The following is an 18,642-nucleotide window of genomic DNA, read 5'->3' on the forward strand; positions in this document are numbered from 1 at the left end:
TAATGCCATTTACAAAAACTGTATATGATCACATTCAGCAAGGTACCGTTTGTTTGTGAAAAGGTTATTGTTTCAAGAGTAATAAAATTCGAACTTACCTAGTAGATACTGCCAATACTCTGTGCAGATTCCCTGAAAGTTCCTGAACACCAGCTGGATGATATAAAGTGAGAAGGACCAACCTCCGACCAGTAACATATAGAAAGAGCTTTTCTACAGCATAAGGAAGAAAAGCAAAATGTCAGATAAAATAGTTCTTCTAAAACATACTATCTATCTATCTCTATATCCATATTATACTGTATATATACTAGGGATCGACCGACTATCGGTTTGGCCGATAAGCACGATTTTGGGCATTATCGGTATTGGCAATTACCTTGCCGATAAGCCGATAATGCCCCGCCCCCCGCAACACGATCGCCCCCACCCCAGGTTTTATTATTACCTGTCCCCGGGGCCCACGCTACTTCTGGCTCCTGCTGCGTCCTGCGTTACGCTGTGCGCAATGACGAGGGACGTGCGCGACGTGACGTCACCGTCAGTGCGCACAGTGACAGCTCAGGAGGACGCCACCGGAGCAAGATGTAGAGTGGACCCCGGGCCCAGGTAATTATAAAACCGGGGATGGGGAAGGCAATGGGGCCGGAGAGGTGTGACGCGGCGGTAGGGGGCGTGGAGCGGTGCGGTGAGGGGGTGGCGGTGATAGGACCCCCGGACAGTTAGGGGGAGAGAAGCGGGTGGCGGCGGCGGTCTGTGGCACCGCAAAAGCCACTGCAGTGCATTGATTTAAAGCGCCTGCTTTAAATCAATGATCTGCAGCGGTGTCGCGGGGGGATAAATATCCGATAACTTATACCGGAATATCAGTATAAGTTATCGGCTATCGGCCCTAACCTCCCCAGATTATCGGTATCGGCCCTAAAAAAAAATAAAAAATAAAAAAAATAAAAATAAAAAAATAACGTATCGGTCGATACCTAATATATACAAAAGGAAATATAATCCTAGCAGCACTCCCATAGGGTGCATAAGCAGTAAATGTATTGACCCAAGTAGATGATACAACCGTTGTATCATCCACTTGGGTCCATAAATTTACTGCTTATGCATTTTATGTGAGTGCTGCCAGGATTATTTTTCCTGTGGATTTACCTTCACAGTCTACGATTGAAGTCATTTTCTCCCAGTAACCAATCACAGCTCAGATAACAAGCTCTGGTAAAGTGAAAGCTGAGCTGTGAGTGGTTGCTGTGGGGGAAAAAAAAAAAATAAAATATATAAATCACTCCACTTTTTCTCTCACAGTTTGATAAATCTGGGTCTGTGTCTTTTTGCACCCCACTGCACTTTGGAATACATTTGGCTGTGCTGTATATTATATATATATATATATATATATATATATATATATATGTGGTGTGTGGGTGTGTGTGTGTAAGTAAAACTCAATGGGGGACATGTATCATTGCCTTTAGACTACTTTTCACGTCTACAAATTTTGCATAATTGTGCTTTTTTTTGCATTTGTGATGCTTTTTTTGGTGGATCATTTTCTAAGGGTGTCACCTGTTTGGTGTACCGTATACCACTTTATCCAATGGACTAGTATGTAACATTTGGGCAAAAAATTTTTTCGATGGGAGTTGTAGTCCTTGGACTAAAGTGATCGCAGCAGGTCATTCTCCAGAGACCTGCTGCGATCCGCATTTATTAATTTAAAAAGCAGTCGGTACATGCTGCTCCACTGTGCTGCCGCCGGCTCCTGTATACGCTGTCACAATATAAAACTTTTTATATAATTTTTTTTTATTCATTTTTTTGAAAATAAAATGTGACAAAAATGTTGGGACCTTTTTTTTACATTTACATCTATTTTAAAATGCGCATTGCTGCAGATGACGTGATCCGTACTGATCACGGCATCTGAGGGGTTATCGGCCGGTACCTGCCGTGTATGACGTGAGCACCGCACCGATGCTTGCGGTCATACACAGGGCGTAAATGTACTAGGGATCGATAGATATAGATTTTTTTTTATGGCCGATACCGATAATCTGTCACCTTTCAGGCTGATCGCTTATACCGATATTCTGTTATAGGTTATCGGCTATTTCAACCCCCTGGCGGGGCAGAAGTCGTTGAAGATCAAAGTGGGCGCTTTAAATCAATGAACTGCAGCGGCTTTTGCGGTGCCAGAGACCGCCGCCGCCACCCGCTTTTCTCCCCCTGCCTGTCCGGGGGGTCCTGAGTCTAACCACCACAGATGCCCTATCGCCTTCCCCCAATCCTCTGCCCACATGCCGCTGCCCCATCGCCTCCCCCCATCCCCTGCCCACATACCGCCGCCGCCCCATCGCCTTCCCCCATCCCCGGTGTTATAAATTACCTATTTCCAGGGGTTCACGATCCTTCTGGCTCTGTCGGCGTCCTGCGCTGTCAACTGTGCGCACTGACAGTGACGTCGCGTTGGGGACGTCATTCGTCATTACGCAGCGCACAGCAATAGCGCAAGAGCCAGAAGGATCGAGGACCCCCGGGAACAGGTAATTATAACACCGGGGATGAGGGGAGGCGATGGGGCGGTATGTGGGCAGAGGATGGGGGGAGGCAATGGGGCAGCGACGGCGATGGTCCTCTCTGGCCGGGGGGGGGGGGGGGGGGGGGGGGGGCGGCGGGGCATTATCGGTCGATCCCTAAAATGTACGTCCTGGTGCACGAAGTACCGCCAAACCAGGACGTACATTTACGGCTGTGGTAATTAAGGGGTTAACATGAAACTTGGTACACGTTACTAATATGTCAACTACTAACATAGGATAGGTAAATTAACCCTTACACCACCCCCCCCCCCCATTTGCAAGGGTTGGGGTTCTTGTTTAAAGTCCCATGCAAGTCTATGGGAAATGTATGTTCTAACATAACTTTCGTAGAACTGGAGATATTTCAATAATACTTGGTACACCTATTACTTATATGTCAAATAAAAATATAGGATAGTTAAATGAACCCTAACTTACTCCAAAGACACGCCCACTGGGACTTAACCATACCAGGGTACTCTTTATACAGAAAAGACAGAAGGCAAGAAAGGAGGAGGAAGGGCCCTATATGTAAAAGATAGCATAAAATCTAACCTAATACAAGTTAGAGTCAGGCCAACATAGAGTCAGTTTAAGTTACGTTGCAGTTTGGTAATCATGCAGTAACTCGTATAGATGCGATATATAGACCACCAGGCCAAGTTAAAGAATTAGATGATTAGATGTTTAGATGATTTACTAGGCTAGATGATTAGATGATTTACTAGGCTAAAATGGCAATGAAAGGAGAAGTTATCATTATGGGAGACTTCAATCTTCCGGATATTAACCAGAAAACCAAAATAGCTAGTTCTGCCAGGAGTACAGATATTCTAAATTCCCTACTGAGATTATCTCTACAACAAGTGGTTGAGGAGCCAACCCGGAGGGAGGCCATTTTAGATTTGGCATTCACAGATTGGGATTTGATATATGATATTACTGTAGGCGAAAGCCAGTGTGGCTTAATTTAAGTACAGTGAAGGAGTCACACCGCACAAATACAAAAGTTTTAGAAAAACCGACTTTTCAAAAATGAGATTACTCATAAATGAGTCCATATCAGACTGGAACGGATTAAATGCAGTCCAGGAGAAATGGGACTACTTAAAAAAGATTCATTATTGAATGCAACAGATAATTGCATTAGACTTGTCAGTAAAAAGCAGAAAAGTGGTACTCCACAGAAGTGGCCAAAATCATAAAAAAAAAAAAAAAAAGCGAGCACTAATTATATAAAAAATATAAAAATATCCCAGAGCAATAAAGATAGGGAAATCTACAAGACTTGGCAGGAAGAGGCCAAGCAAGATATAAGAATTTCTAGTGCAGGAAGAAGAAAAACTAGCTCAGTCTGTGAAAAAAGGGGATAAGACATTCTTCAGATATATAAATGAAAAAAGGAAATTAAAACAAGTAATAACTAAAATAAAACAAAGGAAGGAAGGTATGTAGAAAGGAATAAAAGGATCTCAATTAGAGAGGAAGACTAATGAATCATTTGATGCATGTGTCTTTACAAAGGAGGAGGTTCTACGTTTACCATCTAAAGTTAAGAAAAGAAGTCACAGGGGCCTGATGGGATACACCCAAAATTATTAAAAGAGCTTAGTGGTGAGCTGACAAAACTTAACAGGAGTCATCCCGGAAGATTGGAAATTAGCAAATGTCGTGCCCATTCACAAGAAAGGTAGTAGGGAGGAATCAAGCAACTATAGGCCAGTGAGTCTGACATCAATAGTGGGGAGATTAATGGAAACCCTACTAAAGGATAGGACAGTGGAACATATAAAATCCCATGGATTGCAAGATGAAAAAAAATATTGGTTTACTTAAGGTAGATCAAGTCAAACAAATCTTATTGATTTTTTTGACTGGGTGACTAAAATAATAGATGGCGGAGGGGCACTAGACATCGCATATCTAGATTTTAGTAAGGCTTTTGACACTGTCCCACATAGAAGACTTATCAAACTTGTCATTGAGCTTGGATTCCCATATTGTTGAGTGGATTAGGCAGTGGCTGAGTGACAGACAACAGAGGGTTGTAGTCAATGGAGAATATTCAGAGCAAGGTTTTGTTACCAGTGGGGTACCTCAGGGATCTGTACTGGCACCAATTTTGTCTAAATGAGATCTGTAGTGCTCTGAACTTTTTCCCCTATCTGAAGGATAGGGGATAAGTTTTAGATGCGGGGGGTCCGAGCGCTGAGGCCCCCCGCGATCTTCTGTACGGGGCCACGGCATTGTACAGGAAAGGCAGCGTTCCGTACCCGCATGACGCAACAGCCGGCACACCCCTCCATGTATCTCTATGTTATTCATGGAGGGGCGTCTTGTTATTTTGCAAGACTAAAAAGGGAAGTAGATCACACTTCTAAATCCTGCCAAATAAAAGTATACGTTCAGGAAACAGACAATACTACATTTAGTGCATTAAATGGGCTCACCATGGTATATGTCAGCATAGCTTTCAACGTTATCTTGATGTATAACCTATCTTAACACTGTGTACACATAAATAGGGATAACTATAGCAACTTGTGATCTTATAAAAAGGTACCTTAGGCAGCAGCTTGGAGAGCATGAACACAAGGATCAGTATAGAGGCCAGCATCCCCACACTCATTCCTGTACCATAGTAAAAAAGTTGACTTCTGTAAAAGGAAAGAAAATACACTAAATAGCAGATAAACTTCTTTGTACAGTCAGGCTCTGGTCACATCCATGCTGGAGATTCTGTTTTTGAGCCTCTGTGTCAGATTCTGTCAGAATAGTCCAGCAATATTAAACATCCAATGAAAATAAAATGACATTACTTTATTAACCCTTCCTACTGCAATATGGTCACTGTCTGGTATCTATGAGTGCAGTTAAAAGAGTTATCAGATTAGATCAACAGATGGAGTTTCTTCCATAAACAGCACCACACTTGTCTTCTGGTTGTGCGTGGTATTGCAGCTCAGTTCCATTGAAGTTAATAAAGCCAAATTGCATCACCACAGAGAAACTGAGGACAGGTATGGGGCTTCCCCCCCCCCCCCCCCCCCCCCAACTAGCTTGAGAATTTTTTTTTATTCCTGGATAACCCCTTTAAGGAAACTGAGGATCATAATATTTTTTTATTGGTTAAAAAAAAAAATAATAATAATAAAGTCTACAAAAGTGTCAATGGCATCTGGCATCCATAAAGATGATTTATTGACCTAAACAGATGTTAGTAGCCAGGAATGTGGTGCCTCCCTTGTGAATTATTTAACCTTTACAGGAACTCCAGAGGATTTATACCAATGACAAACATATTTAGCCTCTTAAAAGAACTGACATGTTTGGGGAGGATTTGGAGGATCTCTAATTTTTAATACTATTATGTTCATAAAGCTGTGTGAGAACCTGCTTTCTGTGGAAAGAGCCCATGAATCTCATTTCGAGATTTACAGATTTAAAGAAAAGCAACACAGCTATTCTGCTATTTACTGTGTGGTGAAAAAAAAAAACATGTTAACTTAATGCTATCTATGGGTCGTAAGAATGAAGAATTAGTAATAAGAAGATTAAAATGTAGCTCCCACCAAGTTTAATCGCTTTAATAGAGCATATTTAGTGCTTCTAAATCTGCTCTATAAAGCAGGGCAGGAAGCAGCGCCTCCCAACAGGCGCGATTTCACTGATCCCTTGCTGGACGCTGCTTCCGCCCTCAGATCGTCTATGCATGAGTGTTATTTATCTAATAGGGTGCCTCCAGCTGTTTCCCAACTACAACTCCCAGAATGCCATGATTGCTATTAGCTGTCAGGCCATGCTGAGAATTGTAGTTGTGAAACAGCTGGAGGCACCCTATTAGATAAATAACACTCATGCCTAGTGCTGGGCAGTATACAGTACCGGTATGAACCTGATACCGTTTTTTTTTTTCTCCCAGCGGTGTCACAAGAATGCCTCCGGCGAGCGCTACCATCACCGCTAGCGGGGTCCCTGTGCCCACTAGCGGTGTCACAAGAATGCCGAGCCGAGCGCAGCACTACGCAAATTGGGCTAACGTTGGCAGCGCTAGGAGCCTGGCGTTAGGCCTACACTGCGCGCGAGGCTTTTAAATCTCTTCCCCCTACCCTGAGAGCTGACAGGGACGGGGAACAGAGCCACGCTCGGCATTCTCGGGGGGGGGGGGGGGGGGGGTTTGGAGACCATTATACAGTGGTCTCCAAACTGTGGACCTCCAGATGTTGCAAAACTACAACTCCCAGCATGCCCAGACTGCCCAAGCATGCTGGAAGTAAGTTGTAGTTCGGCAACATCTGATCCTTCAGATATTGCCGAACTACAATTTCCAGCATGCCTGGGCAGTCTGGGAGTTGTAGTTTTGCAACAACTGGAGGCACACTAGTTGGGAAACATTGTCCGTTTCCTACCTCAGTGACTCCAGCTGTTGCCATTGTTGCAAAACTATAACTCCCAGCATGCACTGACAGACCATGCATGCTGGGAGTTGTAGTTTTGCAACAGCTGGAGGTACACTGGTTTGGAAACACTAAGTTTGGTTGCAAAACACTTGAAAGTTTATTACTTAACTTAGTGTTTCCAAACCAGTGTTCCTCCAGCTGTTGCAAAACTACAACTCCCAGCATGCACGGACAGCCAAAGGGCATGCTCGGAGTTTGCAACAGCTGGATGTTTGCCCCCTCCCCCCAATGTGAATGTACAGGGTACACTCACATGGTTTACAGTGAGTGCTGCAAGTTTGAGATGGCGCAAATTTTGCGCTGCAGCTCAAACTTCCAGCGGCAAACTTGCTGTGAACCTCTGCCCATGTGACTGTACCCTAAAAACACTACACTAACCTAAAATAAAAAGTAAAAAACACTACATATACACATACCCCTACACAGCCCCCCTCCCCAATAAAATGAAAAACGTCTGGTACGCTACTGTTTCCAAAACGGAGCCTCCGGCTGTTGCAAAATAATCACTCCCAGTATTGCCGGACAGCCATTGACTGTCCAGGCATGCTGGGAGTTTTGCAACAGCTGGAGGCACCCTGTTTGGGAATCACTGGCGTAGAATACCCCTATGTCCACCCCTATGCAAATCCCTAATTCAGGCCTCAAATGCGCATGGCGCTCTCTCACTTTGGAGCCCTGTCGTATTTCAGGGCAACAGTTTTGGGACACATATGGGGTATCGCCGTACTCAGGAGAAATTGCCTTACAAATTTTGGGGGGCTTTTTCTTCTTTAACCCCTTATGAAAAGGTGAAGTTGGGGTCTACACCAGCATGTTAGTGTAAAAAAATTAATTTTTTACACTGACATGCTGGTGTTGCCCTATACTTTTCATTTTCACAAGAGGTAAAAGGGAAAAAAGACCCCCAAAATTTGTAACGCAATTTCTCCTGAGTACGGAGATACCCCATATGTGGGCGCAAAGTGCTCTGGGGGCGCACAACAAGGCCCAGAAGGGAGAGTGCGCCATGTACATTTGAGGCGATTTGCACAGGGGTGGCTGATTGTTACAGCAGTTCTGACAACCGCAAAACAATAAATATCCATATGTGACCCCATTTTGGAAACTACACCCCTCACGGAATGTAATAAGGGGTGCAGTGAGCATTTACACCCCACTGGTGTATGACAGATTTTTGGAACAGTGGTCTGTGAAAATGAAAAATAAAATTTTTGATTTGCACAGTCCACTGTTTCAAATATCTGTCAAACGCCAGTGGGGTGTAAATGCTCACTGCACCCCTTATTAAATTCCATGAGGGGTATAGTTTCCAAAATGGGGTCACATGTGGGGGGGTCCACTGTTCTGGCACCATAGGGGCTTCCTAAATGGAACATGCCCCCCAAAAACCCTTTCAGAAAAACTCACTCTCCAAAATCCCATTGTCGCTCCTTCCCTTCTGAGCCCTCTACTGCGCCCGCCGAACACTTTACATACGCATATGAGGTATTTCCTTACTCAAGAGAAATTGGGTTACAAATTTTAGGGTGATTTCTCTCCTTTTACCCCTTGTAAAAATTCAAAAATTGGGTCTACAAGAAAATGCGAGTGTAAAAAATGAAGATTTAGAATTTTCTCCTTCACTTTGCTGCTATTCCTGTGAAACACCTAAAGGGTTAAAACATTTACTGAATGTCATTTTGAATACTTTGGGGGGTGCAGTTTTTATAATGGGGTCATTTATGGGGTATTACTAATATGAAGATCCTTAAAATCCACTTCCAACCTGAACTGGGCCGATTTTGAAAATCTTGAGAAAAATTGGAAAATTGCTGCGGAACTTTGAAGCCCTCTGGTGTCTTCCAAAAGTAAAAACAAGTCAATTTTTTTATGCAAACACAAAGTAGACATATTGTATATGTGAATCAATATGTAATTCATTTGGAATATCCATTTTCCTTTCAAGCAGAGACTTTCAAAGTTAGAAAAATGCTAAATTTTCAGGAAATTTTTAGATTTTTTACCAAGAAAGGATACAAATATCAGTGAAATTTTACCAATAACATAAAGTAGAATATGTCACGAAAAAAACAATCTCGGAATCAGAATGATAAGTAAAAGCATTCCAGAGTTATTAATGTTTAAAGTGACAGTGGTCAGATTTGCAAAAAATGCCCAGGTCATGAAGGTGAAAATGGGCTGGGTCATGAAGGGGTTAATGATTCAGACTGTCTGGGCATGCTGGGAGTTGTAGTTTTGCAACAGCTAGAGGCACCCTGGTTGAGAAACACTGAATTTAGGCATTGCAATTGGTGTTTGACAATATAAACAAAAAATACCCCTTTCACAGGCAAAACCAACATGAAAATAGAAACATTCATAACTACAAAAATGATCACACTATTGTATTGAAGACAACCAAAACCTACCGACTGAGTGAGTCTCCATAGAAAAACAAGAAGAGACCGATAAAGAAGATGGCAAAGAGCAGCGGATCAAAGCCTGCCAAATGAAAAGAACACATCAGGTAAAGGAAAGGAGAAATGGCTTAAGATCATATGTACAACTGCCTGTATTCAATAAGTAAGGGGAGCGCAGAGGCTGTCCGGATGACCCTCCGCTCCCTACAATAGCGCTCCAACTTCTCCCATTTACAGAATAGAACCTTTTCCTGTATCTACTGCATCTATGTAAGAGACATTATTACATAGAGCAGTGTTTCCCAACCAGTGTGCCTCTTGTTGTTGCTAAACTACAACTTGTAGTTTTGCAACAGCTGGAGGCAGCCTGGTTGGGAAACAGTATTCTCAAACTGAAAGGTACAGTCATGGCCGTAAATGTTGGCACCCTGAAATTTTTCAAGAAAATGAAGTATTTCTCACAGAAAAGCATTGCAGTAACACATGTTTTGCTATACACATGTTTATTCCCTTTGTGTGTATTGGAACTAAACCAAAACGGGAGGAAAAAAAAGCAAATTGAACATAATGTCACACCAAACTCCAAAAATGGGCTGGACAAAATTATTGGCACCCTTTCAAAATTGTGGAAGAATAAGATTGTTTCAAGCATGTGATGCTCCTTTAAACTCACCTGGGGCAAGTAACAGGTGTGAGCAATATAAAAATCACTCCTGAAAGCAGATAACAAGGAGAGAAGTCCACTTAGTCTTTGCTTTGTGTGTCTGTGTGCGCCACACTAAGCATGGACAACAGGAAGAGGAGAAGAGAACTGTCTGAGGACTTGAGAACCAAAATTGTGCAAAAATATCAACAAATCTCAAGGTTACAAGTCCATCTCCAGAGATCTCTGGCAGGAGACCCAGGAGGACCCACTGCTGACACAGAGACAAAAAGCAAGAATACATTTTGCCAAAATGAACTTGAGTAAGGCTAAATCCTTCCGGGAAAACGTCTTGTGGACAGATGAGACCAAGATAGAGCTTTTTGGTAAAGCACATCCTTCTACTGTTTACCGAAAACAGACTGAGGCCTACAAAGAAAAGAACACAGTACCTACAGTGAAATATGGTGGAGGTTCAATTATGTTTTGGGGTCGTTCTGCTGCCTCTGGCACTGGGTGCCTTGAATGTGTGCAAGGCATCATGAAATCTGAGGATTACCAACAGATTTTGGGTCGCACTGTACAGCCCAGTGTCAAAGCTGGGTTTGCGTCTGAGATCTTGGGTCTTCCAGCAGGACAATGACCCCAAACATATGTCAAAAAGCAACCAGAAATGGATGGCAACAAAGTGCTGGAGAGTTCTGAAGTGGCAGCAATGAGCCCAGATCCAGTTCCAATAAGAGAGACCTGGAGCAGTTTGCAAAGGAAGAGTGGTCCAACATTCTGCTGAGAGGTGTAAGAAACTTATTGATGGTTATAGGAGGCCACTGATTGCCGTAATTGTTTCCAAAGGGTGTGCAACCAAATATTAAGTTAAGGGTGCCAATAATTTTGTCCAGACCATTTTTGGAGTTTGGTGTGACATTATGTCCAACTTGCTTTTTTACTCCCTTTTTTTTATTTATTTAGTTCCAATACACACAAAGGGGGAGATTTATCAAAACCTGTGCACAGAAAAAAAAATTGAACAGTTGCCCATAGCAACCCATCAGATCGCTTTCATTTTGCAGAGGCCTTGTTAAAAATTAAAGAAGCGATCCGATTGGTTGCTATGGGCAACTTTTGCTTTGGACAGGTTTTGATAAATCTCCCCCAAAGGGAATAAACATGTGTTACTGCAATCCTTTTCTGTCAGAAATACTTCATTTTCTAGAAAAAATTTCAGGGGTGCCAACATTTACGGCCATGACTGTGTGTCTTGTCTTTGTATTGTTGATCTGCAGAGTCTGTCTTGTCTTGTGATTACATTGATTCCACTTTCGCATTTGATAACTCAAGAGCAAATGTCAACACATTTAGGCTAGGAGAACAAGGCAACATTGGTCAAGGCATGGGTCATGAAGCCAAACAAAGCTGGGATGTACTGCTGCATCTCGGTTAATGAAAGCGAATGTAACACGATATCTATCACTTTCATTAGCTACAGATGCTCTATGGCCATACAATCTGTGTATTACGAGCCTCAAAGGATCAACTCTTATGCTAAACTTCAGGCAGTAAGAGCATAACTGTTAAGCAGGAACAATACAATATTTAGATGTAGCAAACAGGTCACACATAAATAACCACGTGCAGCCCTATAATTCACACGCAACCCACCTCTAGACAGAATGACACTATAACGCGTGTCTGCTTCATTGACACGCACATTAATGCAGGTTTTAACACTCTGGAGATCCACATTTATGTAGGTATCATTTAATTTCTCCTTAAAGAAAGACAAGAAGTCATAGAAGGTAAAGCCTTCCAATTCCTTTAGCTTCTCCTCGCTATCCACCTGCGTCACTCCGATCATTGTGGTACTGTTTACCCGAATCTAAGAAAATTTAAAGAACACATTTTCACATAATGCACAGCCTCACATTAAATGTATTACAGCAATATATTAACATTTAAATGTTAGTGTAATTTATATAAACTTTGAATTTGTCATTCTGACATGACAAAAGGTTAGATCACAACCTCTGCGATCATGAGTTATAGGTGGCTAGAGAGTGCCGAATGGGGTTATCCAGGGTTAGAAACACAGAGCTAATTTCTTCGAGTAACAGCACCAACTCTGTCTTTAGGTTGTGTGTAGTATTGCATCTAAGTTACATTGAGGTGAATGTAGCCAAGTTGTAATTCCAAACACAACCTAAAGGGGTGGTGCTGTTTTTGGAAGAAATTAGCTCTGTGTTTTTATCCCTGGATAACCCCTTTAACTTCCCTGCAGACCGCAAGATCCAGCTCATTCACTCCCTTATAGTCTATGGAGTAAATGAGTCAGTAATGAGGAATAAAAAATGTCATTAAAACTGATTTTTGCTATTGCACTCCTTACGGTAAATAAAAAAATCTTTCTAATGTACTTTGCTTAAATTTTTTATATATATTTATATTAAATTTGAGCAGCCGTATTAGTCCAGTGATGCAGATGCAAATCATAAAATGTTGTGCAGTATCTTGTAATACCTTTTTTATTGGACTAACAGCATTTTGTAGAGGGATTTGCTTTGGACTTGATAAAGGGAGGAATCCCGAAAGCTTGTCTCTACAAAATGCTGTTAGTCCAATAAAAAAGGTATTACAAGATACTGCAACATTTTATGATTTGCATCTATATCTATATCTATAGTTTTCTATGTTTTTTGTTTAAAAAAAAGCTGCCACTAGGAGTCTCCCTACTTGTCCAGAGCACATTCCCCCCCCCCCCCCCCATCTTTTGCACAGACTTTGGACTCCTACTGGCAGTCCAAAAGCAGGAAATGCTGAGGTGTTTGTGCAGCCTTATCTAATCATAGCTCATCTCACACTGAACTGCTCTGGGCTGTGTGTAGTAGAGTGAGGGAGGACATTCTTCCCTGTATGGCTTCAGATGATGTCACACCTGCTGGGGAACGTCCCTTCCCAGTCTGTGAATCTGACAGACTGAACAGAAAACACAGAGCAAAATCAAGGTAGAGAACTAACAAATAATAAAAAAATAAAGGCAGGGGGTGGTTTATCATGATGGAGGCAGTGAACTGGGAGGATTATAACAAGATCATGAGAGGTACTTAAGGATGAAAGGAAACATTTTTTGTTTTTGCATCTGTGTATTCTGACCGAAACAATGCAAAAAAAAAAAAATAAATAAATACATATAGCTAATCACAAAGTGATCCTAAGATATTTTTAAGCTTGGTTGTAAATGTTCAAGCAGCACCACTCGAGATACAGGGCTGTGGAGTCAGTAAGCCATACTTCCAAATTCTCTATTTTCAGGCTTTCAAACAATCATGTAAATAATCCACCTAGAACACACACTAAAAAGCTGTGTAAACCATCCCACTGCAAAACAGGTTCTCCAAAGTGAGATGCGCTCTTTGCAAGAATTCTCCCCTTTGGCCAAGATATGGGATCTGAACAGTGAACCCCCTTCTATTACGCAGATAATCCTCCTGGTAGATGATCCCCTTATATACCACAGTTACATTTTTACCATGACATGTAAGTAATCTTCAACCAGGTCAACCCAACATTGTCGGTGCTGATGGCTTTCCATGAAGTCCCCCCAGTTCTAATATGGGTGTCTGAGTGCCCGGCCGTGTTACAGAGTACACGCAGCATTGCTAAATATATTGGCTGCCGGCTGGCAGGCTCGATATAATGTACTGCAGTAGTAGAGCAGAGTATCATACCATTGATCTGCTGATTGTTTGCATTCAAAGTTCCCTTAATGACAATTGAAATTGTGATAACTATGAGAACATTGTCAACAAAAAAACTCAAGGACACACCGGTTTCTCAGTCAATGCTACAATAAAATACACAGGTTTTGCCCCTACCTGCACTTTAGTCCAGACATCAAACCACTTTGGTTCATATGATTTCTTATAGCAGAAATTCTGTGATGTATTATAAGTGCCAGACTTTCCTTCTACCAGTTGGATAACTTGAACTTTGGTTTCTGTAACAAAGAAAAAAAATAAAACATTTTAAGAAAGTGATGTCATCTTAAAAATTATTGAAAAAAAGAAGATAGATATATTTGAGATGAGCAGCTTAGAATGCCATTACTTATGCCTGCAGAGGCAGAAATGGATGAAACCGAGGGGAAAGCCAAGGTATGGACTAGCCCCATTGAATTGGACTATTCCACGGCAAAACGGCACATGGGAGCGCTGGAGGTGCCCGAGTACAGCACCAGGGCTGTGGAGTCGGTAGATAAATGTTCCGACTCCGCAGTTTTTTGTACTTCCGACTCCCCAACTCCTCTGTATTAATATGTGAATGTATTTAGAAACACTTACAGTTGAATCCAAGAAGCTGTTCCACCAAGTTCTTCTAATTTCTTCTAGCAGAGAGAGGAAGTTGGGCAGAAGCTGCTGCCGTCTCCTTTGTGTGTGCTGATCTGCTGCTGAAGATAGGGCAGTGGGAGGATCCAGGAAGGGGCATTTATTATAAAACATGATTTCCCTAGTAGAATCCCATAGTCATGTTTAAAGTTTAAAGGGGTTCTCCGGTGCTTAGACATCTTATCCCCTATCCAAAGGATAGGGGATAAGATGCCTGATCGCAGGAGTCCCACCGCTTGGGACCCCTGGGATCTTGCACACGGCACCCCGTTTGTAATCAGTGCCCGGAGCTGTTCGCCCCCGTGTGACGTCACACTCCGCTCCTCAATGCAAGCCTACGGGAGGGGGCGTGATAGCTGTCACGCCCCTTCCTATAGACTTGCATTGAGGGGCAGAGCGTGAGGTCACACGGGGGCGGAGGCGTGATGTCACACGCCGCCAGTCCCGTGATCAACAGTAATCAGACCCGGAGCGAACACGCTCCAGGGAATGATTACAAACGGGGTGCCGCGTGCAAGATCCCAGGGGTCCCCAGCGGGGGGACTCCCGCGATCAGGCATCTTATCCCCTATCCTTTGGATAGGGTGATAAGATGTCTAAGCACCGGAGAACCCCTTTAAGTTAACAATCAGAGTTTATAAGTTTTTATAGCCTTAGCTGAATGCCAGCAGTTTTTACAATGGTTTACAGCTTCAGTCTTGAACTATTGACCCTCCATTCCCTTCACTCATACAAGTGTCTTGTCCTGCAAAAAACATATTTAATCCCTTATCAGTGAGAGGCCTCGGTTACCCATGGGTTCCCTGTAACAGCAGAACACAACACTATGGAAAGTATAAGTATTGCCGCTCCTAATTGTGCGTTGCGTGCCATATAGTGAAGTACATGAAAAGCCGGTCACTTAACGTGTTCGTTTTGCGGTTACGTGAGGCACTGCATGCATTGGTCTTTATTCTTAAAGTAGAGAAGTCATTAATTATAACTTTTTGTGAATTGGGACATTTAAAGTTGCTTTTTTTTTATTCTAATCAAAATTTAGTAGGAGTCGGAGCAGGTGCATTGTTTGCCGACTCCGACTCCAGGTACCCAAAATTTCGTCCAACTCTGACTCCTCAGCACTATACAGCACTCAGGTCATTTCGGCGCCTACTTCTCTACTCTTCATTATCCAGAAAGAGAACACACAAAGGGTATGTTCACACGGCGACATTTCCGTGTGGAATGTTGCTGTAATTAACTGGCTATTGTTTTCAATGAGAGATTCCTCAGTCCCATTCAGACATTGAAATTTCTGCATTCCGCAAAAATATATCTTCGATTTTGCTGAATCACGTGGTGAAATCCCATCAAAGTCAATGGGGCAGAATTCTAGGTCCTGAGAACACACAAATTCTGCCGCAATTTCTTTGAGCAAGCTTTGCTGAACAGAAATGTGTAAATTTCCCCTAGTATGCCTCCAGCTGTTGCAAAACTACAAATCCCAGGATGCCCAGACAGCCAAGGGCTGTCCGGGCATGCTGGGAGTTGTAGTTTTGCAACAGCTGGAAACACACTGTTCATAAAAATAAAAAAACTTGAGTGAGGCTGCATTCACACCACGCTTTTGCAATACTGTTCCCGTATACGTTTTCAATTTGAAAACCGTATGTATTGACTCGCCATTGAAAACCGTATGTCAAACGATGCATCCGGTTGCATCTGCGGTTTTGTACGGGTCCTTCCCAAAACCGTAGCCTACCATGGTTTTTGGTGCGGGTGAAAAACCGTATACGTTTTTTCTTTTTTTAACATGGGAGTCAATGGGAACTGTAGAGAACCGTATGTGCGTACAGTTGCATCCATACGGCTTTTGATTTTGCATGGTTTTTTTTTCTTGGAATTTCAATCAAACATGTGAAACTTTATTCATAATGGAGTGAAAAGTTAAAGACGTATAGTTTTTTTCTTAAAAGGAAAACTGTCAGCTTGGTCCCCCCACACTAACCAGTGGTACTGGCTGATCAGTTTGATGCCTACTGTGCCCAGATCCATCCTGCCGATATCTTAGTTTTTCCGTATATGCTAATTAAGTGCTAACTGGCACAGGCGGGGTTACTGGCATTCTGACATCACCGCCGTCGGCCGCAGCACAGCCCAGCTTATCAATATTCCGCCTCTTCATTACAGAGCGGGGAGAAGAGGAGGAATATTGATGAGCTGGGCGGTGCTGCGGCCGTGACATCAGAATGCAAGTTAACACCACCTGTGCCAGTTAGCTCTCAATTAGTATAGAAGATATTGGCTGAACGGCGCGGCGGATCCGGGCACAGTAAGCATAAAACTGATCAGCGTCCCCTTCACTATCAGCCAGTACCGCTGGTTATTTTGGGTCGGGGGGCGCAAGCTGACAGTTTTCCTTTAAAAAAAAGAAAAGAAAAAAATGGATGCAGCCAGACATAATTTTTCAAACCGTATATATTAAAATTTGTTCACACATTTTGATAGTTTAGTCCGGTTTTGAGGTATCCGTTTTTCATCAAAAACCTGATACGGGAACTGTATAGAAAAAACATGGGTCATTGAGTTTACATTGAAATCTGCAGTAGAAAATACTGCGCATCAAATCTGCGGAGAATACTGCACATGTGAATAGAACCTTAGAGGGTCTCCCTCTGCAAGGCACCTGTAGGACCCTGTGCACACGCCTGCATAGGAAGCACTGTAGGGGGCGCTGACCAGTTAAACCCCCCCCCCCAACGTGTGGCTCTTGAGCCTTTGCAAAACTAAAAGTCCCAGCATGTCTGAACAGCAAAAGCTTCCTGGGCATGCTGGGAGTTGTAGTTTTGCAACTTCTGGGGAATACAATTCCGCATCAGAATTTTGTCCGCAGAAATTCCTCAGTGTGAACAGCGCGGAGAGAGAGCCATTAAAGTCAATGCTACTTCCATTCAAGGAGAAATTGAGGAATTATGCAAGATATGTGAACATATCCTAAAGAGCAGCCCCAGCACTGGGAGTGTAGACACTAGGGGGCGCTATAGGAAGCTATAGCAGCTGTCACCTCTGTATACACTGTGGGCAGCCATGTTCCGGGAGGTGTCCGGGAGGACCCTGCATTAGGCACCGTGAAGCAATGCGTTACCGCCCCCCCTGTGTGTACAGGACATTTTACCTGCTGCCGCCGCACACATTACTAGAGCCAATAGCAGCACGGTCACCGCCGCCCTCATCACTCCACATCCAGTCACTTCTCCCGCCATAACCACTGACTTAAAAGTGTCATCCAGCCGAGGCGTGAACCGCAAACACTTCCTGTCCGCCGGCTGCCAGTCTCTCGAAGTTTGGAAGCTGCTTGATGACGTCGCGGTCATGTGATCGGGGCGGCTGTACACCACGTGACCAGACTAGACGCACGAGTCGGCTGGAGAGCAGTGTTTTTCCAAACAGTGGGGGGAGTTTTATCAAAACGTGTTGAGGAAGAGTGGTGCAGTTGCCCATAGCAACCAATCAGATCGCTTTCGTTTTTCAGAGGCCTTTTTAAAAATGATCTGATCTGATTGGTTGCTATGGGCAACTGCACCACTCTTTCTCTAAACAGGTTTAGATAAATCTCCCCCAGGGTGCCTCCAGCTGTTGCAAAACTATAACTCTCAGCATGCCCGGACAGCCTTTGGCTGGGAGTTGTAGATTTGCAACAGCTGGAGGCACACTGTTCGTAAAAAAAAAAAAAAAAAAAAAAATGAGTTAGGCAACGTCTCCGGCAGTGTGAAGTACGTTATTTTAGGATCGAGAAAAGCCAAAGAAAATATAGTGCTTGCACCGTCTTTTTCTCCAGCTTTTCTCTAAAAAAAAAAAAACAACGGTTGTTATTGAATACAATGGGGTCCATCAGGACCTGTTTAGAGAAAGAGTGGTGCAGTTGCCCATATTAACCAATCAGATTGCTTCTTTCATTTTTAAAAAGGCTTCTGAATTACGAAAGAAGCGATCTGATTGGTTGCTATGGGTAACTTCCTCTACACAGATTTTGATAAAACTCCCCTAGTGTTTGGAAAACACTGCTCTCCAACTCGTGTGTCTAGTCTGGTTATGTGGTGTACAGCCGCCCTGATCACATGACCGCGGACGGCAAAATGCAAAAATAAAAAGGGAGTTTGACGTACGAATTTGCCGGTCCATACCGGCAGTGTGAAAGGGGCC

General features: G+C 43.1%; 1 protein-coding gene across 1 annotated transcript in view; it reads right to left on the reverse strand.

Annotated features, from left to right (window-relative positions):
* NEMP1 (nuclear envelope integral membrane protein 1) overlaps nt 1-17,828 on the reverse strand; it is a 41,451-nt gene extending 23,623 nt beyond the window's left edge. Inside the window, 6 exon segments of the mRNA XM_056562513.1 lie at nt 99-213; nt 5,146-5,239; nt 9,451-9,523; nt 11,744-11,960; nt 13,954-14,075; nt 17,615-17,828. Coding sequence (XP_056418488.1) covers nt 99-213; nt 5,146-5,239; nt 9,451-9,523; nt 11,744-11,960; nt 13,954-14,075; nt 17,615-17,813 — 820 coding nt within the window. The 5' untranslated portion in view covers nt 17,814-17,828.
* Between the last annotated feature and the right edge of the window lie 814 nt (nt 17,829-18,642).

Source organism: Hyla sarda, chromosome 2 (genome assembly GCF_029499605.1).
Source record: "Hyla sarda isolate aHylSar1 chromosome 2, aHylSar1.hap1, whole genome shotgun sequence".
In the NCBI taxonomy this organism is placed as follows: Eukaryota; Metazoa; Chordata; class Amphibia; order Anura; family Hylidae; genus Hyla; species Hyla sarda.